Genomic DNA, 23,946 nt, shown 5'->3' on the forward strand with positions numbered 1-23,946 from the left:
GTTTAATGTTCCAGAAACGCGAGGAGATAAGCCTTTTACGTTTCATCTTCGAAGTCGAATGCACGTTCTTCGATTTCTCCCATGACATGGGAACCGGTTCGCTAGCGTTTCTCTCCTATCGGACGTCACTTCCTATGCCATCTGACGTCACAGGCGCTTGAACTTTAAAAATTAATTTAAAAAAAACTACTTATCGTATCGCAAAATTTTTTTCACCTATGATGTTCATACATGTTACTCTATCATATAAAAATAAAATTGAAAAATCGAAAACTTCCCTATTGTTGAATGTACAAACCTGCCCTTTTTTAAACTAATGGCTTGTTGTAATCCTATATTTTTATTTTGTAAATCAACGCTGCTATTTTTTTTTTCTTTTTGTGCTGATTAACTGCAGGTAAAGATTCAAAAATATGAAAGTGCTTTAACTTTTAATAGTTGTTTGTGTGTTGGTTAAAAAAGTGAGCAAATAGGTCTACAGCTGTAAGATTTTTAAAGTCGACATATTGGCAGCTATGTATGTGTCAGCATTTTTGTCCCAGAGCCAATTTCTGGGTTCTTTTTGTAGGAGGAATGCAAAAAGTTTTGGAGCTTTAAAGTGTATTGAATGAATAAAATTTAATTTAAGTTGCAGTGATTTAATTCAAAGTGTAGTAGACTTTATTTATTTGTTAATTAATTTTAATTTCATTGCTTAGCACTGTAATTGGAAATCTGATCTCACATCCCTGTATTGTATTACGAAGGCAATGTCAAGTGAGTACTCATTACTTTTCATTCTTTCATTTATTTGTATATTTTATTCTTAAACGGCTACAATATTATCTTATTGTTTACTAGCAGTACCTGCACAGTGATGCCCGTGCTAAAAATTTAATGGAAGTTCGTTGAATAAAAAAAATTGGCCCACCCTCCCCCTCTGATGTGAAATGATCATTTTTCTTTGTATAAAATGCATACACACCTTTTCAAAAAAAAAAAAAACTATTTAAGTTTCTTTGGAATTTAAAACTTTTCGCCAAATCATTAAATTAGATTTAGTTGCTTTAAAAGTCTATTTAGCCAGTGAAGCAGTTTTTACTGCAATTTAAAATATTTTGCCAAATAAACAAAAAAATGCATTAAATAATATCTTTCAAATGTAAAAATTATTCCGCAACTCTATTGTTTATCTCCAAACTCGCCCAGCAACCACGCTATCATAATCCATCGGTCTAATGAAAAAAAAACATCCTGTGAAACATTAAAAAATCATCGCCAGAAAAAAAGAAGAAAATGTTGTACATTTCACTCGGATAAAAACAAATCAAAAGTTTATTTTCTTTCAAAACAAATCGCCAAAATAATAAATTACATTTACGGTTGCTTTAAAAAATAATCCTAGACTGAACTGCTCAGCACCTAACGCACCAAGCGACCACACTACCGGAACCCAGCCCTTTTGCGAGTGAAGTGGATTTTTTTCTTTGGTTATAAAATAAATGTTTCACCAAACAAACAAAAAAGTATTAAATCATATTAACAGTAGCTTTCAAATCTATATATTAAGAGCTGCGTTGCACGGCTTTGCCCGGTCTACCTTGAGAATTAAAATTATGTTAAGTGACTTATATTCAACAATCAGGCTTAAATAAAAGGAAGAAAAATGCCATGCAAAATTACTTTTCCAAACAATAAGGACAGATATTAAAATAATTTTAAGAAATTAAAATGCGAAAGATGGATTTTAAAAGCGTAACCATGGAAACACAAAATAAGTTTAAGAAATAAAATGCAAAATAAGGAAATAAACAATGGATTCAAAAAGCGTAACCGTGGAAACGCGAAAATAAAATGATTGACAACTTGAATCAAAATGACATGTTTCGAATTTGATTTAAAAACGCTTGTAACTTTTTTCCTTTGAATATAGAAGCTAATTTTTTCAACCACAGGTCGAAAGAGATCTGGAGTAAAAAATGTCGCTTTTTTCAATGGTGTCAAAAAGAAAACTGGGACAACTCCTTTACTTTTTATTGACAGGTTTAATGAAGAAAGTAGTGCCTAAATTTCAGCTAAGCCTAGAAAAGTTTGAGCTAAAAACGCAAACTACTCCCGCCCAAATTAAGTTAGAGCATTGAAACAAATTGTTTAGAATGCGGAAAATTCTACCCTTTTCAACGATATATAATATTAATGTGTGCAAGTAATTTTTCACCCCTTTAATAGCCAATAATAGGCTATTTACGTGAAATTTGGCCCTAAATTGGAATAAAAAAAGAACTATTCATCGGATTATTTTCGAATTATAGCCTATATGTTACCAGGGGTCGATCCAGCGCCAAATTGGCGGCCCGCTTTGCGGCCCCTTCACAAAATTCCGCATGGCAAAAGCGGCCCCATTCACAAAATTCCCCATCGCAAAAGCGGCCCTATTCACAAAATTCCGCGTCGTAAAAGCAGCCCCTTCACAAAAATTTATAAAAAGGCAGCCTTTTCACAATATTTTTAACCGCAAATGTGCAAATGTGTACGCATCTACGCGGGAGCCTCTTCCACCTTCCCCCATCTTATCTTTTTGCTTGCTGCGTGAGGTGTTTTTGCTTGAGAGCGTCAGAGGGGGGACGGGAGAGGGACACTTGTGATTGGTAGCTTGTTTTCACGAAAATCATAAACTTTACTTTGATTACGCAATATATATTTAGTATTAATTTGTGTTGAGTTTCAAAATCCAATTCTAAAATTACTTTACTTAAAATAAAATTATTTTACATGCTTTTTTTTTATATTTTTATTTGTTTTGAAGATCTTGATTTCCTTACATCGACCATGGTAAACGAATTTTTCGCATTTTTGATGTTTACTGTACCTTGTTAAGAGGCAAACAAATAAAATTTCTTATATATTTATTAACATCATTAAATTGCAAAGTTTTAAACGAAATACCTACTCTGTAAGAACGTCAAAAGTCAAAAAATTAAACGCTGAATGCTGGTGCAGTATTATTTTGGGTTTTAATTACTTTTAAGTTTTTCAAACACATACATGGAATCTTTAATGAGTATTTCACTTCTGTGTTAAGAAATATGTGATATCTTCGAGTCTATTCATATTGTATTTATTAGGAGTTATCATTACGTTCAGCAGCATGTGCAATTTTCATTGCTCTTAAAGTATTTGAGAGGGGCAAACAGGAAATCTGTTGTGAGACTTTCACCTTAAGAAAGTGTGCCTTGCATATGTATATTTGTAAAAAGCAATAAATGTAATGTATGTGTCAAATTACGAATAAAATGTTAAGGGTCTTACTTCCCCCCTCCCCCAGCGCATTTTCTCTTGACAGCTTTCAGGTATTCTTCAAGAACATGCAATCACCCCTGAAACCTGTCTAGGGCTTTTCTATAACAATACGACAGCTAAAAATGCTTTAATATAATCTTTTCCAAGAAAAAAAAATCACAAGAAGGTCTTTTTTACAAAAATAAAGAAAATTCACAAAAATATTTTGCTTTTTAACAAAAATAACGAAATTTCACAAAAATATTTTGCCTTTTCACAAAATGGGGACCCAAAAAATAAAACCTGGATCGACCCCTGGTTACTCAGTAAGAAAGCACCTTTCATATAGTGAAGGAATTTTTCAAATAGGCTCAGTGGTTCTGGCAATTACCTCGAACATATAAACACACAAGAATCCGCCCTCTCTCTTTATAATATTAGTATAGATAACTACTAAAATTCAAAGGTATTTGTTTTCCTTTTTAATACAAAATCAATAAGCATAATTTGTTCTTTCCTTAAGTCTGAAAGTCATATTGAACCATATGCATAGCTGGAATAATTTGATTTATTTTAACAATGCATAGTGTTCTATAATAGAGAGGATCTATGCCACAGAAATTGGACACTTCAATAAAGCATCTGCTTGAGCATTTAAACCCCCTTTTATGTGCCGCAAACTATAATTAAAACTAGATTTTAAAAAACGATGACCGACAATAGAGACAACCATTGGTGGTAAAGTAAGATTTTCTTCAAATAGTATCATAAATACAAATACAGATACAAAAGTGACGACCAGCAACAGGCTCTGGGCCCAGCTAGACTGGTCCTAGTCAATTTACAATCCCCAGTGAAGATCAATGGCCCTCTTAAAACTGTCTACTCCTTTGCTCATTACCACCTTTTCCGGTAAGCTGTTCCAAGGTTCCACTACCCTGCTAAAATAATAATTTTTCCTAATATCCATGTTAGCCTGAGATTTACAGGGTTCGTACGGGTCATGGAAATCCTGGAAAGTCATGGAAAAAAGATAAGTGAATTTCAGACCTGGAAAAGTCATGGAAAATTGAAATTTTCATTGAAAGTCATGGAAATTTATTTTAAGTCATGGGAAAATGTCCTGGACAAAGAGAAAGTAACAGTAACTAAAGGAGCTAGCATTAGAAATCTTGAGTGATTTAAAAGTATAGCACATAAAAGCTATTAAAAGTGGAAAATTGAACGATCCCAAAATCAAATCTGAATTTTGAACTCTCATTGCATCTACTACTTTCGCAGCTGCTTGCCTTTTTTTGCGATGTGATTTTACTGCTTGGACATCACTTAAAAAGCAGTTCAATTGCATCCGAGTTCGATTCCATCACTCGTAAAAAATTTATTATTAAGTTTATCAGAGTTTATCTTAATTTGTTGGAGGTTTTAGAAAATAAAGATCTTTATTCAGACGAAAGAATACAGAAAAAGAGGAATTCTAATACTCTAAAACAGTAGTGCCCAACATACGGCCCGCAAAACTAATCCATACGACCCACTGCTACGTTCAATGTCAGGAATCAAACATGTTCTGGAATTTCTGAACCTATCAATTTATGTGCATTTGAAAATGTGCAAATAAGTAAACAAAACAAGTATACTTTTGAATCGGAAGATTGATTCATTACTGAATGGTTCCATCAAAAGAGATCTGGTTTAGAAACATAAAAAACTAAACTTTGTGGCTTTACTTTAAAGAACCAAAATACTGTCAAGTTACGTGGATGATTAAAGGCACTGTAGACACTAAAAGGTAACTTTTGAAGCAAATTTATTGAAACTTAGTGATGACTCATTCAACCTTTGTCTTATGCAATATCATTCTGCCTGTTAATAAAACAAAAATCAGACATTTAAGCATCATCATATTCGTTTCACTGCATTTTTATTTTTTACTTTATTTAAATTTATTTGTTGAAGACAAATAAGAATAGTTTAGTATTTTAAGTGTACACTTGCGTTTTGTCCATTACGAGATGCTTTAATGAGGCTGTGGCATTCATGCAGGCGTTTTGCTAATACTCATTTCCAAAAATTAGCAAGTTTGAGATTAAATAGTGTGTAACGAGGTCATGAAAATTTTCATTGAAGTCATGAAAAAGTCATGGAATTTTTTCCTCCAAATGGAGTATGAACCCTGGATTTAAATAGCTTAAAACAATGACCCCTTTTCCTGTTTTCAGTGTTAAACTTTAGCCCCTTAACATCTTTCGTTTTAATAAATTTAAACAGCTGAATCATGTCCCCTCGGTCTCTTCTTTGCTCAAGACTGTACATTTTTAGCCTTCTAAGCCTGGAATCATAATCTAAGTGGGAAAGTCCACTTATTAGCCTTGTTAAAAAAATTGCAAATGCAGCATTGAACACCCAAGGGCTCAAAATTGAATTTTTAATTTAAAATGAAATCTGCAAACATTTTCTATCTCAAAAATCTGCCTCTGTGTATAAAAAGCAAACTAATAGGGTGTTTCTTTTGCTTTAAATTAACATTCTGGTATTTATTTCTAAAAACTTTATTTTTAGATAATTATGCATATTATTGTTAAAAAATACTCATTGAAAATATTTTCAGGTTAACAGAAAATCTCTAAGATATCATCTTAGTCCATTCACATTGTTTCCTGTCATAGTTAGATTACATAAGAGACAGGTATATTAATTTTTTTACATAATATTCTCTGAGTGGCAGTCATTAATTAGTTTTTTTAAAGTTGCATTATGTGTAAATGGTAGGATGTGTCGAATAAAAACATAAACTAACTAATAAAATTTAGAAATAGTAGTTTAGTAACATTTGAATCAAATCTTCATTTTCCCAAAATCAAGCAAAACATGGATTTGTTGTGTGTTTTTTGAAGCAGTGTGCAAAAAATGCAATTGTCGTAACCTGCTTGTAGCATTCTCCCAACAGAATGATATAGTTGTTTTATTAATCAAAATGAATTATACAATATTTTATTTAGAAGGGGAGGTGGGGCACGTTGGTTTTTTGCTTATCATTTCTTATCTCATCAGAAAATTTAATGAGCAGTTCGTTTTTTCTACAATAAGTTTCACTAATCACTTCTCACCATCACAGATTTTTTTGGAAGTGTTGAATTGATTAACTTTTTTTTATATTAATTTTTTAATGGAACCGCGGTAAAGTGAACCAACGTGCCTCACAGGTGGGGTACGTTAGACCGCATAACTCAAACAACATTTGTTAAACATTTGTTATAATTTTAGTGATGAAAACTATCAAACTTTGAAATAACCTTAGTCTCTTTTGTATGTAGAGTGAAAAATATAAAGTTTAAAGATCAATGTAACATATTAAATTGATTTTAATTGATAAATTATCTTTATTAAAAAACAGCAATAAGTATTCACTATTAGTACATAATTGTTTTTTTTTTAAATCAAAAGAAAAATCAATTATTGAATATTCATGAGAAAATTAATGCAGATTTAAGTTAACTAAAGATACGTTAAAATGATATCTGGGAATATAAAAGTGCTACTTCTTGAGCTTTGGAAGTAGCACTTTTATTGGTCTGGGTTTTGGAAATATAAGTCATATGTTTACTTTTATGCAAAGTTACATCAGTATTTGTTTGGGGGAGAAAGCCCTTTTTTTCTTCATTGCCTTTCTTGAAACAACTCCAGAAAGAAAAGAATCATGTTATACTAATACTGTCAGCCCCGCTTAATTGGGTAACGTATAAATGAATACCCCGCTTATACGAATAAAACTTCTCAGAACCGAATATTTCCACATAGACATAATGTTAAAAATCCCCCCTTAATTGAATAATTTCCTGCAAATGTTCTGTTGGAAGAAACATGCAAATGTTCTGTTAACCTTGTAGAAATAAATTAATATTGCCATTTTTCTTTGCAAAAAATTTATGGTCCACTTCACTTAATATTTGAATTTTTGCATTGGTATGTATACTTTTAATATACAAGGACAAGTGCAGAGCTTCAGTAATGAGGGTACCACTGTACAAGGGAACAAGGGTTTAGATAACCACCGGAAAGGGGGGGCAGGGCTGTGGCGAGGTGTCAAAAAATTAAGTGAGTATAAAATCAGTGGCATCTGAATTTTTTCAAAAGCATCGTAAATAGAGAGGATTTTGCTTCTGGTTTAAAATAGAGTCAGGGAGTCAAAATTAAATCCGAGTGTTATAAATATGAACATAATCGTAAGCATGATATTCGTTCAGAAATGGGGGGGGGATCCGGAGGCTTATAAAAATGCTGTTCTGATCTCTGATTATATTGAGAAGAGGGGGGTAATGGGCTTTCCACCAGAAATTAACTTTTGAGGAACTTCCCTGTCACATGCAAGCTGTTCAACCCCGTGTAAAACTAATTTTTGAAGCTGCAATGAAAATTTGGTAAAACTGCACGAGATGGATACATTTATGCCTGACTTTGAACTAGGAAATTACTTCCTATGTTTGACAACAAGGAACAATATTATCCGAACACCTTTTATTCCATATGCAGGACATATTATAAACATATTAAAATTTACTAATTTTTTTGGAAAATATTTTATTTTCTCTGTATGTAATTCTAGATAATGTATGATACTATTGTGTAATAGTAACATAATTATTAAGATTAACTGCTATTTAATTAATCAATCAATGAATTAATTTTGAAAAATATTTTTCATATCGGTTTTTTAGGAAATCCTTTTTTCTCCAATTTTTGATGTCTGAAAAGCACTGTTAAATATTCATCAAAGCCCAGAAAACATTTTATGGCCCCTAATAGACTCATTATGTAGCATTTTAGTTGAATTTCAGCTTAATATTTTACTTATTTCAAAATATTTTTGTTTACAAAAATTTTTTTTGTCTCTTTTTCTGTTTTTCAGTATCAAAGGAGCATGGCTAGATATTGCTTTAAATTCAAGAAGTTTATTGTGAGTTCTGACTAGCTCATTATGCAGCTTTTGCGAGCTATCCAAAAATGAATTTCAGAAAAAAAAAAAATGGCCCAATGAATATTTTTTATTTATTAAGTTATTTTTATTAAAACAATCATTTTTTATTCTTCAATTAGTAATATTTTGTTTATTAAAGGGTTTGAAATGTTTGTGGAAGGGATCAAGTGGAATTTTCATTCTCACTGGCTGTTCTGTTGCCCTTGAAACTTTTATAGCAGAACTAACTCCATTTCCAAGGTAAGCTAAATGATATCCAATTCTTATCCCCATCAGTCCTTACTTATTAATAAACTAAATAGCAGAAACAATACTTGTAAAAACAAAAAAATGCAAAGGAGTGATATAAAATTACTTTAATTAGGTTGAGAAGAAAAAGTAAATAATTGAGGCGTTGGCATGGGGACATTAGAACATGTCACAAATGCTGATTTTTTTAGGACATATAGTGACCGCCGCTTATATTAATCATGTGCGATATATCGCCAAGCTTTTGGTCGCCAAGTTTTTCGCCAACTTGGCAAAAAATCTGGCTTTTTTTTTAAATCTGGTTTCATTTTGGCCTCTATTGGTGATATTTAGAGAGTTAACCATTGAATCACATTAAAATGTCCAATATTGGGAAAATTAATCTGTATAAAAGTTTTTTTTGCTTCAGTTCGCAACAAACTTGGGGTAAAAATATTTAAGTTTCTTTGCTGATTCCAAAGCACTATTATCATTAAATTGGCGTAAAAGGAAGTTATGTGATGCACACATCAGCTTGTTTTTATATTGAATTTTATATACACTTTAAAATAGCTTTATTTAATGTTTAGTCAAAGAGGATAAAGTATCATTAAAAGTAGATTGTTCTATGAAAATATTAATTACTTGATTATTTAAGGAACTTTATTGTAAAACAGTATGAAAATGCAATTCGGAACTCCAGCGCTCGAATACGCTACCTTGCGGTGATTTACAAAACTGCCGAATGAACTAAAACATTGCCACGTTTTAGTTCCATGTGTGTCTGTTGACGTAAACACAGGCAGTTTGTTCTGAGTATTTATTAACGCAATCGATGTGTCTTAGTTTGCTTTCAGCTACAGAAATTAATTCGTCCCCTAAGAGTATTCTCGAGCTTCTCAAAATAATGTTAGTTTTCCTTATTTCTTTCAAAAAAGTATTAAATGGTGGACGCGTAAACAAGAAAACTCTGGATTAACAAAATTGGATAACGTTATACCAGGTAAAATTTTTTATTGTATGAATTTGTAAGAATATGAGCTTTTTTTTAATCTTAAATTAATTTAACTAATCATATTTTACAGCAGCATTTATTTGGAATGGACAGTATGCAAAATATTTTCTTGGATTTATTATCGTAGAACAAAATGAAAAATGTTTAACCTAGAAAGAATTTACTTTATTCCTTTTATTCTCAGCTGAAAGGTTTCGCCAAATTTGTTTAGGGTTATAATTTTGGTATTGTGCGAGCAAAGTAGCCTTGGCGAGATTTCGCGTTTTTAGTTAAACCATTTTTAATTTTTATCATGAGTGGAATAAAATGGTAGTAAGATTACAGAATTCGATAAGTGAAAAGAAATAATGGTCAATCAACTGAAAAGAAAACTACCACCATATATTCGTGAGAATTTTGTTGATGATTTGCATAACATGACACAATTAAATCGTAACTCAGAAATTAGAAAAATCGAAACAGAAAATTTTTAAATGAACCGATTAGGGAATTCGAGAGAAATAACTCAGCTACAAATGGAAAAAAAATAAGCGCTAGCCAAGCAAGGCAAAGAAGTATCATCTTCTTTCGATAATAATTTGTAATGTCATATTGAATTTTCTAGCATTAATTGTTGTTCTTGTCAGGCCACAATTATTATTTAGTTTTATCAAGAATTGATAAATATCGAATTCAACATCATGGAAATAGCTGCTTAGAACTACGAACTACGTAGTTTGCATTAATCTTTGACGTTTAGTAATGCTTCTTGAATTCTCATTTCTTTCTACGTGGGCCAGAATATCCACAAGACTTTGAAAATTTATTTTTTAAAAAGCTGTTTTTTATTGAGAGTATTTATTTTCTGTTGGGATTTTTTCTTTAGCCTTCAGAACATCACATGACACTAGCGTTGCACAAGTTAAATATTACTAAGCATTTACCTCAGTCCTTAAATATTTTTTTTCAAATAAGAAGCCAGGACAAGCTTTTAGCCTAATCCTTGTTGGTGACAATGAGTTTCTTTTGTCCAAAATTCTTAAAATAAGAAATAGTTGATCTTATCTCTTATCACTGATCTTGGTACTTTTTGTTCTTAAGTATTAGTACAAAAGAAATTTGTTTAATATGATTTTCAAATGCCATGTTTAAAAAATGATAGATTGCTGAAAATGAAACTTGTAAGTTTTTTGTCTATGTTGTGTTTGAAAGAAAATTTTGCATAAGTTATGATTAAACTTTTTTATATGTTTCTCTTTCCTTACTGATGTTACTTAATTACTAATTCTCTTTTTTCAGAGAGGTGTCTGCTAATAGTTCACTTAAGCATTTGGCTCAGCATGCTCTACTTAAATTGTTAGTATGGTTGACAATATCATTTAGTATACAGCACATTGTTTTGTGCATTTTAATAAAGGATGGTTGTATGAAGAATATCAGCATATTTTTATTCTTTTACCTGTTGTCTCTGAGGGAAAAATATTAAATCTAAGACATTTTTTAGGTAGTTAGATGAGTTATATCATCTGTTTCTAGTTTGGTTTTTAAAAATTAAACTAGAAAAAACTAGCTTCATCAAATAATTTTGTATTAGTATTAGTATTTGTTTTCATTTTTAATTTAGAATACTTAGTAATTTTTTTCCCTTCCAAACTATTAAAAGTTAGTCAGAATGTTTTAATGCTCACTTTTTCATGTATTTAATACAGTGAAACCTGTGTAAGTTAACCACTTGAGGTGCACTATTTTGGTGGTCAACTTATAGAGGAAGAATTATACATTATAGATCTAATTCTGTGCCTGAGAATAGTGGTCAACTTACAAGAGTGGTCAACTTTACAGGTTTTACTGTATTTTCATTTTTAATGTCCTCCTAAATAAGTTTGTATTCAAAGATAACACAGAGTGCATTTTTGCTGATGATGTACTCAAAAACTACAACTGGTAACCACTTCAAAGTATGCAGAGGTTCATGATCAGTACTTTGGAGAAGATCAACATTTGTATCGATATAGTCAAAGGATTTTAAATGCATAAAATATTTCCTTTCCTTAGGGATGCACCATGTATTTGTTGAAATGCACAATCTTTTTGTATTCTGAACAGGAAGTTTTTGCCTCAGAGCAATCAAAGATCATTTTCGAAGTCTGGACGAAACGTTTTCAATATTAGTTCAATTTAAATCAAAATTTTTCAATGAAGGGTCATCCACAAATGATGTTACCCTTTGAAGGGGAGGAGTATTCCTGAAATTGTAACAGTTAGTGACAAATGGAAAGAAGGGGTTGCAAGATGTCTGTGTAACCCTGCACTTTTGGCTAAAATTAAAAAATATATATAACTAAAAATATATTTATCAAATATAATGTGATGTGTGACTTGGGCAGAGGGTCAGCTGAAGTGTGCCACATTGTGACAAGAGGAAGAAGCTGAGGCGTGCGCAGAAATGTTGGGACCTGTCACAAATAACTTTTCTAGGCATCCTCCATATTGTTTGTACCTATATTTCAAGCATAGTTTTTAAAATATTGGGCCCCCTTCAGGCCCAAACCAACTAGTGTACTCTCTCCCACCCCCCACCCCCCTTGTGCACGCCCCTGGGAGTAGGGTCCAAGAAAAGTGTGACATCTTTTATGGACAGCTCCTTAGAAAATGTACAAAGAAAATTTCTTAATCAATGATCTTGAGATGATTGTAACCAATGTATTTTTGTGTAGTGTTCATAGGAATTTTGGACATTTTATATTTTCAGTGGCCTAAAGCCATAGATGGGTGAAAATCAGTTGAAAGAGTGCCAGATTCAGTTCTTTGCTGCATACTGATGCCAAAATTTAAAACCCTGTATTGATTGAGTTTTGTTTAATAGTAAATAAAGTAGCAACAATACAGGCCAGAAGGGACAAAACGTATTCTTTCATTACGTTCCCCACCAAAATCATCCCGAACATTTAAAAGTACTTTGTATACAACGTTTACAATTTTTTAATTTCATTGCCTGTTTATTTCTAAACCATTCTTAAAAATTGCTAGTTCTACTTTTTATTTGTCTTGCAAATGATTATTTTGTTTTGCAAATAAAAACTCCGACACTTGATTTGCATTATTTTTTGTGACGGGCTGTTTAATAATGATGTCTCACTTTTTTTCTGCATTCTTGATCCTCCTCTCCTCTCTCTCTGTCACAAAGTGTCATGCTTCACTTTACTTTCTCCTGTTGTCACATGTCTTGCTATAAATATGAAATAAACATATTGTTATAAAAAAAAGTTTTTTCCAATCAAAATGAGTGATGTCACGCTGCGTCTTATACACTCCGTCCTCCTTGTCACAATTTTGCAAACCTCCCACCCCTGCTCAAAGCGTGACATCATTTGTGGAAAAACCCTGAAGAAATTTTTTTTACTGTATGTTTTGAATATTTATTAATAATATCCTTTCATATTTAATTTCAGCATTACTTTTGGAATTTTAACTCCATTTTACTGTTCAAGTCTTGTGGAAACTGTACAAGTAAAATATAATTTGGTTTTATTAAGAAAATTTTGCCATTTTTTAAATTTTTAATATGTGTGTATAAAGTGAAACAGTCTGAATAACTTCTTTTTTTTTTTTTTGATAAAGCATGCAAACTTTTTCTGTATATCTTAAACCCAAATATTCAACCAACTTTTAAGCACATCAGTCTCTTGGCTTGCCTTTTTTCGTTTGTGAATTCAGTTCACCACGAGTGCCTGCTTCGACTTTTCATTGTAACCTCCCAAACATTAATGGATTAAATTCTCGTAAATTTGCTATTAAACTCCTTATTGAATATGTATTTTTCCTTGGTGTCTGTCTTATCCCACAAATAAACAGCTTTGCTGTTCAATTCAATTTTTATTTGCTGAAGACTGCTTCAGATATAAGTATAAAAACTAAAATCAAGGCCCTTTAAACATCAAAAATTCTGTTGCCAAAACTACCTAGTAACCTTACAGTTTATTGACACTCTCGGCTTCAATGAGATAACAGCTGCTTGCAGCTTGGTTATTGACCTTTCCAAGCTGATGACTCCATAACAAGGATGAAATAGCAGTCTCTGGGTGTCATAAATGGGCTGTTGGTATATTGCATACAGTTCTACCTAACTTAGTACAATTTCAAATTATTGGTTAATAACTAATATATATATATATATATATATATGTTTGTGTGTGTGTATTTATATTATATTATAATAATAATTCATTTTAATCTATACTAATATTATAAAGTGAGATTGCTGATTTTTATTTGTTTATATGTTCGAGGTAATCTCCGGAACCACTGCACCTATTTGAAAAATTCCTTCACTATATGAAAGGTGCTTTCTTACTGAGTGACATAGGCTATAATTCGAAGAATCCGATAAATAGTTCTTTTTTTATTCTAATTTAGGCCCAAATTTCTCAAATTCCCGAATATGAGAGTGAAAAATTACATGCACATATTAACAATATATATCGTTGAAAAGGGCAGAATTTTCTGCATTCTAAACACTTTGTTTCAATGCTCTAATTTAATTACAGCGGGAGTAATTTGTTTTTGACTCAAACTTTTTTAGGCTTAGCTGAAATTTAGGCACTACTTTCTTCATTAAATCTATCAATAAAAAGTGAAGGAATTGTCCCACAGTTTTCTTTTTGACACCATTGGAAAAAGCGACATTTTTTACTCCAGACCCCTTCGACCCATGGTCGAGAAACTTAGCTTCTATCTTCAAAGGAAAAAAGTTGCACGTGTTTTTAAATCAGTTTTAAAAAATCTCATGTCTATTCAAATTGTTAATCATTTTCTTTCTCATTTCAATTCTTAAACTTATTTTATTTTGTGTTTTCATGGTTACGCTTTTTAAATTCATCTTTTGCATTTTAATTTCTTAAAAGTATTTTATTATCTGTCGTCATTGTTTGGAAGGGTAATTTTGCATGGTGTTTTTTTTTTTAATGTTATTTAAGTTTGATTGTTGAACATGTGTCACTTGACATAATTTTTATTCTCAAGGTAGACCATGTAAAGCCAGGCAACGCGGCTCTTAATATATATAAAGATTTGTAAGCTACTGTTAATGTGATTTTATACTTTTTTGTTTGTTTGGCGAAACATTTATTATTGCCAAAGAAAAAACATCCGCTTAACTTCCAAAAGGGCTGGGTTCATGGTCGCTTGGCGCGTTAGGAGCTGAGCAGTTCAATCTAGAATTATTGTTTTAAAGCAACTGTAAATGTAATTCATTGTTTTGGCAACTTGTTTTGAAAAAAAAGAAACTTTTGATTTGATTTTATCCGAGTGAAATGTACGACACTTTTTTTTTTCTGACGATGATTTTTGAATGTTCCACTGGATTTTTTTCCCCCCTTAGATGGATGGATTATGATAGCGTGGTTGCTGGGCAAGTTTGGCCATAAACAATAGAGTTGCGGAACTATTTTTACATTTGAAAGATATTATTTGATGTCTTTTTTTGTTTATTTGGCAAAATATTTTGAATTACAGTAAAACCCGCTTCACTCGCTAAATGGAGTTTTGAAGCAACTGTAGATCTAATTTAATGATTTGAGGAAAGGTTTTAAATTCCAAAGAAACTTTAATAGTTTTTTTTTTTTTTTGAAAAAAGCGTGTACGCATTTTGTACAAAGAAAAATGATCATTTCACATCAGAGGGGGAGGGGGCGTCAATTTTTTTTATTCAACGGACTTTCATTAAATTTTTAGCAGGGGCATCACTGTGCAGATACTGCTAGTGTTACACAAATTAATAGAGAATTTCCTAATATGATTTTTACTTTTTTTTTTGCTCTTATTCTCTAAAAATTACAACAAAGTTTGTTGTTCTCAAGTTATTTACATGTAAAATTTCAGCTTATATTTCTGAAACACTTATTTTTCAGAGTGATATAGCAAGTGAAAAGCCGGGTGTACTTGACATTTTAAAAGAAGGAATCTGCCGCATTTTCAAGTGGGGTACCCCGCAATCCTCTCGATTACTTCCTATGTGGCAACTCATTTTTCCTGCTGCATGCCATGGTCTTTCGATTTATGTCTTATCTTCTCTAGTTCAATCTGTTTTAAGATGGCTTATTTCTATCAAAAAGCGTAATCTTCGAGAAAAGGTTTGAATTTCTTGTAATAAATCTTTACATTTTTATTTGTTTTCTTAGTTACATACAGTTGAAATAGTAAATTTTTGAAATGTGCCTTTGTTTTGCTTTTAATGTACTTGTATTAATTACCATAAATCGTGGGATCCTATCCCAAGTTTTTCTGAAACTATCAGTTTTGGGTAATTAGAATTAGTAGGATTGGGCATTTAACTTTTTATGTTCTTTAGTTATTTCTAAATCAAAAATCTTTATCCAGTAAACGATTATCATATACTTTATTTCATCCTTAAATGTAAATGTCTGTCTTGAATTTATATTAAACTATAAAATCAAAAAAGCTGGTATTAGGAATTTATTGTTTTGACATCTGGGTGATTCAATTACAATATCTTGCACTTGCCTCATCCAGCTCCTATATAATGCAATAACAAGCTTTTAATCAAAAGTACTTGCCAACGCCTGAGCTAGGGGATAGATAACTTCAAGAGAGCTACTGATCTTCACTGGAGACTGATATATTGATCACCACCTTGTATTAATAACAGATTTGACTGCAAATTCACAAAAAAGTGCGATTTGTAGCTCCTGCCACTTTCAAATGGATTGAGCATCCAAGCTGGATCTTACAGTATGACAATGCCTTTAATATTATTTAGTCTGCTCATAGGCATAGGCGGATTTAGGACTGAGTTCCTGGGGGGGGCAGGATTTTTTTTTTTAGCTACATTTTAAATTACCCCCCCCCCCACCCGATGTTTTGGTCTGTTTTCCTGTGATGCATAAGGCCATGCTTTACTTTTTTTGTGTTGTTTTCATGCTGTCCTATTTGAATTGACCTTAAGAGAGGTGACTGGTATCAAGAGAGTGACGCAAGGCTCCCTTTTAAGTAGGACATAGAATATTCCCTAATGTAGGGGGTCCGGGGGTTTGTCCCCCAAAGGAAATTTTCTAAAATGGATATAAAATTCTGCATTTCGAAGCCTTAAAAGAGTTAATTGGATAGACAAAAATCTCGGGGGAAAAAAGAAAAAGATTTTTTTTTTTGTTTTAAGTTTTATGATTTAAATGTGCTTTGTGATGTAAGTTAATACTTTAAAAGAAATGCTATACAGATTTAGAAAATATGTAACATGAGAGTAGCATACTACTTATTAGAAAAATTCATAATTTATACACTTGATGATAAGAAATAAAATTGAAGCACACTTTGCTTAGGAGTTTCAAAGACTTGTCTAATTATTTTCAAGGTTTGGTTGGTTAGATTGGGTGTTTTGGCACAAGAGAGCAAATTCTTTACAAGGATTTTAGAACATTTATTATTTAAGGCACCTCATTTGCACTTTCCAGTCTCTGAAATTGAGTTCTAGATTATACAATTGTACATTATTATTCAAACTTTGTAAAAAAAAACAAAAAAAAAAGCTACTTTAAGTTTAAAAGGAAAAATAAACTATAGAATTCTCTCATTACAACAACCTTCTTTTTAATTATAAGCAGTGCAGAAAACGAAAAGGAATAGAGGTAGTGTATCATTTTTTCCTGGCTAAACAGATTAACAATATGCAGTAGAAGCAAGATAAAAGCAATCAATACAAAAGAATTTCCAAAATACTGCATTTGGGATTAAATAAATAGCAAGATATGAAACATGTGAGTCACAAAAATATTTCAAGTAATATGTTAAAAACGTAAGCACCATGATTTTTACACTTTTGATGCAGGATGTAGCAAGGATCTGAATTTGACATGTTTTGGCATTCCGCCTCCTACCATTTGTTAGAAATTTTAAAATTTCATGTTTGTAACCACACATTTCCAAATATTCAAGGTTTTCAAGCCCTTGAAAATGAAATTAGTTTTTTCAAGCACTTTTCATTTTTTAAGGAACAAATAATGCAATATTTCTGCGAGTTACGGACCCAGTTCAAAGCAGTAGCCCGAAGCTATAGCTTGTTTATCTTATAGGCAAATCCGGCCCTATATGTAATTCACTCTTACCTGCAGATTTTTGTAATTTTTACAAAAATTCGTCAGTTTTTACGGTTAAAGGGTTTTTACAATTTTACCAATCTGTGAACGTGTAAATTCCAGAAGGTTCTTCAAAATCTTTTGTCTGTAAGAGAATACAAAATGTTTTTGAAGTCACGCAAATTGAAAATAAACATTCTGAGAAAGAAAACAAATCATAACGAGTAGATTGTTCTGTTAGCGCAAATGGGGGAGGTAGGTTCTCTTTGTTTTAGGTTCTAATTTAATACTTGTCAATTATTATAAGTGTTGCAGCTGAATACATAGCTCGTTTACCCTATGTTATCATTTATATACTTGCCCAAATGGTTTTCAGTCCAAAATAGTGAACATAGGCATATATATAGCACCCCAGTGACAACTGTACTGTTTGTATTTAATGTTTTTTTTTCTTTTCTCCAATCAGAAAAGGACATTCGCTATTCTCTTCATTTTCATTGAACTATTCAAAAAAGAAAAAAATAAGGATTTTTTTGCTTTAAGATTTTGGAAGATGTGTTCTTACTATTTTAAGTCCTCCCAAAACTGGGGGGCACTGCCCCTATGCCCCCCTCCAATAAATCCAAATATAAAAATTCTCCCTTCTGAACTAGTCAAAAAAGAAAAAAAAATGACTTTTTAAAATTTTTTTGGAAGATGTGTTGTTTCTATATAAAGTCCTCCCAAAACTGGGGGGGCATTGCCCCCCTCTGCCCCCCCCCCATAAATCCGCCCATGCTCATAGGAGTGTTAATTAAATAATATGGTGTACTTCATAAAATATCACTTCCACTGTTCTCAAACCACAAGAAAATATGTTGGATAGCCTCAAGCGTCATGTACGTGCCAATTCAGTCAGTGAGGAAAAGGAAGGCTGTCATTAATAAGGCCTTGAATAAAATTTATGCTACTGCCCTCCAGGACTTATAAATTGTTTGCCTATCTTCTTCTTTACAAGCGCATCAACCTGTTGCTGGCCTAAGCTGCCTCGACAGTTTGCTTCCTTCAACTCAAATTGTATGCCTATCACATGTCCCAAATTTTATACAATTGTAATGAATTCATTGGCTTTTGATAGTATAGTAAAACCTGTAAAGTTGACCACCTTTGTAAGTTAACCACCTGTCTATGTTGACCGCTTTTGTCGGGAACAGAATTAGTCCTATCTTGTATAATGAAGGAAAACCTCTGTAACTTGACCACCTGTCTATCTTGACCACTAATGTACCCCAAATTTGGTTTGGAGTATTGTAAAGAAAACCTTTGTAAGTTGACCACTTGGTTTATTTTTTAACAAATTATTTTATTTTATTATTTTATTTTTTTAATAGCTTTCCAAGAAAATTTTTGATGCCAGACCAGCATTTTACCAACTAAATAAAACAGCAGCATAACTAAGCCTCCTTATAAGTTCAACCACATTGGAAAACTACTAAGAACCCTTTTATTCTCCAAACTTGTTTTTCTTTTGTTGTTCTATTTGAGATTACCTTTTGTACTCTGTTCAATGAAAACATGTGTCAGTAGAAAAGTTCAAAGTATTTTTTTCCAATTGCAATATTTTGTGGCAACACTGGAATTGTGCTAGAGTAAAAGTTACTTGCATTGCAGTATTTCTGGTGCAAGGGATTGAGAAATAGGACATTTTTGTTTTCAACTGCCTTTTATAACTATGAGAGTCCAGCTTGTTGTTCTTTGTGTTATAGTTTTACATAAAATGACTTCAAAAAGAAAGTTAGTTGAACTTGAGAAAGTATGAATTATTAAAATTAATTGAAAAGGGAAAAATCCAGAGAAAATTAGCTGACACGTATGGAATTTCCAAAACTAGTGTCTAATAAGTGCGCCAACTTTCAATAAGGAGTTATTTTGCTGAAAAGTAGATCATCATGGTTATAAATGTATTAAATGTATATGAGAAAAAAAAATAAGTAAAAAATTTGTTATTTTTGATTAGCTATGAATTTTTAGGAACTATTAATATCAAATAACTTTTTATAAACAATGTTTTTTTTTTTTTTTTGATCAATTTACTGAAATTTTAAATTTACATGACACATTATATGTCGTTCTGAGAAAATAACCTCTAAAAATATTTGAATAACATTTTAAATTATTGTTTCAAAGTTATGTTAAGCAATGAAAGTGAGTTGAACGGAAAGAGTAAGTGTCAAATAGTCAAAAAATGAATACATGGTGCTAGAAATAACAAAAAAAAAATCATTACCCCCTTTATAAGTTGACTACCTGTCTAAGTTGACCACCAAAGTACTGCACCGCAAGTGGTCAACTTACACAGGTTTCACTGTAATAGTAAAATGTTTTGGCAGGACACTTTCTTGCCTTCCATTTTCACCCATTAATTTAACTTTACTGTTAAGAAAGCCCAAGAACTGAGTTGGCTCTTGTCAATATGTTTTTGTTACTTGTTTATAGACTCTCAGTAAATAGCTGTTGCATTCTTATTGACATCTTTGGTGTCCAGGCACAACATTCAATAAAGGGGGCTTTATTTCAGTGAGATACTCCTTAGACATGAGAACAATAATATTGTAAAACTAGTGGTACCCGCACGGCTTTGCCCGTAGTAGAAAATTAATAGGTCGTTTGGTTCGCCTGTATATTTACAAATAATGGATGATGAATTTCTTGCCAATTTGCTGTATTCATTTGCTTGCCCATGTTACGGTTCCACGTTATGATAATTTCATAATTTATTCGTCCACGTTGTGATAATTTGCTTGGTAAAATTTTCTTATAATTGGAATATAAAAAGGACAAAATCGAATTTTTAAAAAATCGCTTCGAGGTGCACATCTCCATGCTACAAACTAATTTTGTACCAAATTTCATGAAAATTGGCTGAGTAGTCTAGGTACTATGCGCGTCACAGAGATCTAGACAGATTTTTAGCTTTATTATTAGTAAATATAAAGATTAGACACAATGTAATCATTCAGGGGCTCCCCAGTGTGAGGTCATGGATTTTGTTATTAGAAAAATTCTGTCTGACTGTTAAGCAAATTTGTAAAATATTTTTTTTTTTCAAACAAAGGGCAATCAATGTAGATATTATTGCATGTTCATATTTTATCACTCAGTAAAATTCAGAATTTCATTTGGCTAATTGAAAACTCTTTTTCTCGAAATTTAAGTTTGGGGCGGCCCTGTAATTATTATTAGAGAAGTGTTTCCATCATCAAAAGTACCTTTTATCTTATGTGTGATGTTTCTTGTTTGTGCACTATAGCTTAGTCATCCTAACATTTCATCATCACAGGAAAATTTCATAGCGCGTAGCCTGAAATTATTAGTGCTGTAAAAAACGTTATTCATTTTGCATTATTCTGCTTGGTTTTAGACTGCTATTTATTTGTAAATTAATTATTTCTTTTTTATTTATTTATTTGTGCAGATCCCTTATGGCCACCAAATTGACGACAGTTATGCTGCAAATTATTTAGAAAATTTGTCAACAATTCATTTTGGTGCAGTTGTTTCTAGTGTCATTTTCTATCCTGCAGAAACCATTCTACATAGGTAATGAATGTATTTACTTTTTGCTTTTTCTTACTTTTTACTTCCTTTTACAAAAAAGGAAGTATTGTATTCGCGAAAAAATTTTCACTCAAAAATCGCCCTTAATTTCCATTTTGCTCACCCCCAAATGAATGTTGAGTTTTTTTTTTTCGATTCGACCACATGCGGAAAAGTGCCTAAGAATGTATAGACACGCGAAATATCCATTTTGACCATCACCGAGGTAATTACAACGACTTTTCTCGTGACGTCTGTATGTATGTGCATATGTGCGTATGTGCGTATGTATCTCGCATAACTCAAAAATGGTATGTCCTAGAAAGTTGAAATTTGGTACATAGACTCGTAGTGGGGTCTAGTTGTGCACCTCCTATTTTGGTTGCATTCGGGTGTTTCTAAAGGGGTCTTTTGCACCTTTTTGGGGGGAAATCATTGTTAATTTCGATGCAAACTCAAGTGGTGTTATAATTTGGCGGTCACTTGGCGATATATCGCCAGTCTTTTGGTTGCCAAGTTTTGTCGCCAACTTGGCGAAAAATTTGGCGATTTTTTTTTTTTTTTTTTAATCTGCTTTCAATGTGGCCATTGCTAGTGATATTTAAAGAGTTAGAGAGAGAATCCCATTAAAATTGCAATAATAGGGAAATAGCATTAAATTGGTGTAAAAGGAAGTCATGTGATGCACACATCAGCTCGTTTTTCTTGGATTGATTGCTTTTAATTTTCTGCAACACACATTATGAATCTTATGTTAGTCATACATTTTTATAGGGTTGCAATACCTCTAAGATTACTAAATTTTTGGGTTTCTAAGATGTATATATTAAGAAATTTGAATTTACTGTTAAAAAAAACCTTCCATGACTTAGAATTCTTGCATATCACCGGAAAGTTCATCAAAAATTCCATAAATTGGCATTTGTTCCAAACCTCTAGCTAAACTAGAAGAGATTGAGTCGTTTTGAAACTTTAATCATCTAGATTCTTTTAATTGATTTTGAAAATAAAATAGCAGCAGATTTTTCAAATGATCAATACTCAAGTATTGCAATAAGACCATATGTCAGAAATCTCAAATTTTAATTTTTTTCTTCCATGGATGCAATTACTGTTGTACATTAGATAAAATGAATCTTATGATGAAACAAAAAGTAGCTTGTGATCCAATGCAACAATTCTTGCATTATGATGATAAATTTTGCTACATTCATTTTATTTTTCAAAACTTTATTACTTTGGTAGTATTAAAATGCAAGCTAGAGTTTTCAACCAGTCAAATTAAATTAGAAATGCAAGTAAAATCTTCAAATGTGTCTTCATGTGTGTGTTTTGCATATTTTTTTTTACATATTTTGTCTCATCAATGAGCAAAGATTTTTGTCTATTTTTTGATAACTATAGTAAAACTCTTCTTCGTAGACATTTTTTTTCTCAGGGTTTTTCCTCTTATAGCCTATTAAATACCCATTCAATATCCTGATAGTGAACAAAATTTGTTTGAGAAGCTTGTGATGAATTTCAACAATAAAGAGAGTTAGTTATAAACTTATATAGTTTTAAGAATTTCAAGCAATTACTTGCTTCATAGGGAATTTTTTATTATTATTTTTTTTTACTTCAAATGCTCTTATACATTTTTATAAAAAAAATGGACAAATTTTTATTTTTATTTAGATTAGTAAATCTTTACTATTGTTTTGCATGAAACACATTTGGTTTTTGTTTTACTGTTCACATGTAAAATTATTTAAACTTGATGCCTAAGTTTATTAATAAAGCATAGAAAGAATGTATATAAAATTTGGTTTATGTATCTAAATATATTTTTTTAATGCTGCCGACTCCCCAAGTATTAAATATTGTTTTAAAAGCAGTGTATTTAATATTTATATGCTGCAAGAAATAGCATTTGTTTCAGAAATACAAGTCTTAAACTATTTGACATGATAAAACTTTGCATAATGTATAGTTGTTATTAGTTTTTCTCAAATTTGTATTCCTTAGATTATACCTCCAAGGAACTAGAACTATTATTGACAATCTTGATTCTGGTACATCTGTCTTGCCTGTTATATCAAAATATGAAGGTTTTACTGATTGCTTCCATACTATTGTCGCAGAAGAAGGAGCTGCTGGACTCTACAAAGGCTTTGGGGCATTAATTTTTGAATATACGTTACAAGCTCTTCTTTTGAAGCTAGCTAAAGTTACTCTTCATGAAATTGAGTCACTTATAAGACCTGCAAATAAAAAACCAAGTGTATAAACTTTATGATTCTTGTACATAGTTTATTTATAAATATGAAGATCAATAAAAAGTTCTTAGAATTATTAATTATTCTTTCCGGATGTTTGTTATGTTCATCTCAGCTCAATGCTTCATTTAACAGCTTGAACTTGCTTTTAACATTTTTTTTATGCTTGTTAACTACATTTTTATTGAGTTCAAATTTTCCACCATTGAAATTTTAAAGTAACTCAGTTAGGAAAATCGTCATACAGACTTAGCTAATGAGTCTGAGGCATTGCAAAAAATTCTTTAAGGGGGATATCCAAACTAAAAATAGCCAGCTCTGATACTTAAAAATTGAATTTCGACCTATCAGGTTTTTATTTTTGTTTTACAAAGACAGTCTTACATACACACAATTAATTAAATAATGTGCAAAAAAAAAAAAAACTTTTTAATAGAAGACAATAGCTTTTTTTTAATTTAATTTTGAACTTCAAAGTAGGGGTGCAGCACCAGAGAACATTCCCTTTCCTACGCCACTATATTGAGTTAGCTATGATATGTGAGCAAGTGAGAAGCAAAGGAATTG

At 31.5% G+C, this 23,946-nt stretch overlaps 1 protein-coding gene across 1 annotated transcript in view; it reads left to right on the top strand.

The window, feature by feature from the left end:
- Positions 1-23,444, top strand: part of LOC129223351 (mitochondrial outer membrane protein SLC25A46-like) — a 33,385-nt gene extending 9,941 nt beyond the window's left edge. Inside the window, exons 3-10 of the mRNA XM_054857923.1 lie at positions 699-756; positions 5,867-5,944; positions 8,373-8,473; positions 10,755-10,811; positions 12,908-12,965; positions 15,365-15,586; positions 21,000-21,124; positions 23,129-23,444. Of these exons, the coding sequence (XP_054713898.1) occupies positions 699-756; positions 5,867-5,944; positions 8,373-8,473; positions 10,755-10,811; positions 12,908-12,965; positions 15,365-15,586; positions 21,000-21,124; positions 23,129-23,390 (961 nt within the window). The 3' untranslated portion in view covers positions 23,391-23,444. The remainder of the gene's footprint in view (positions 1-698; positions 757-5,866; positions 5,945-8,372; positions 8,474-10,754; positions 10,812-12,907; positions 12,966-15,364; positions 15,587-20,999; positions 21,125-23,128) is intronic.
- The last annotated feature ends 502 nt before the right edge of the window (positions 23,445-23,946 follow it).

Source organism: Uloborus diversus, chromosome 1, assembly GCF_026930045.1.
Source record: "Uloborus diversus isolate 005 chromosome 1, Udiv.v.3.1, whole genome shotgun sequence".
Lineage (NCBI taxonomy): Eukaryota > Metazoa > Arthropoda > Arachnida > Araneae > Uloboridae > Uloborus > Uloborus diversus.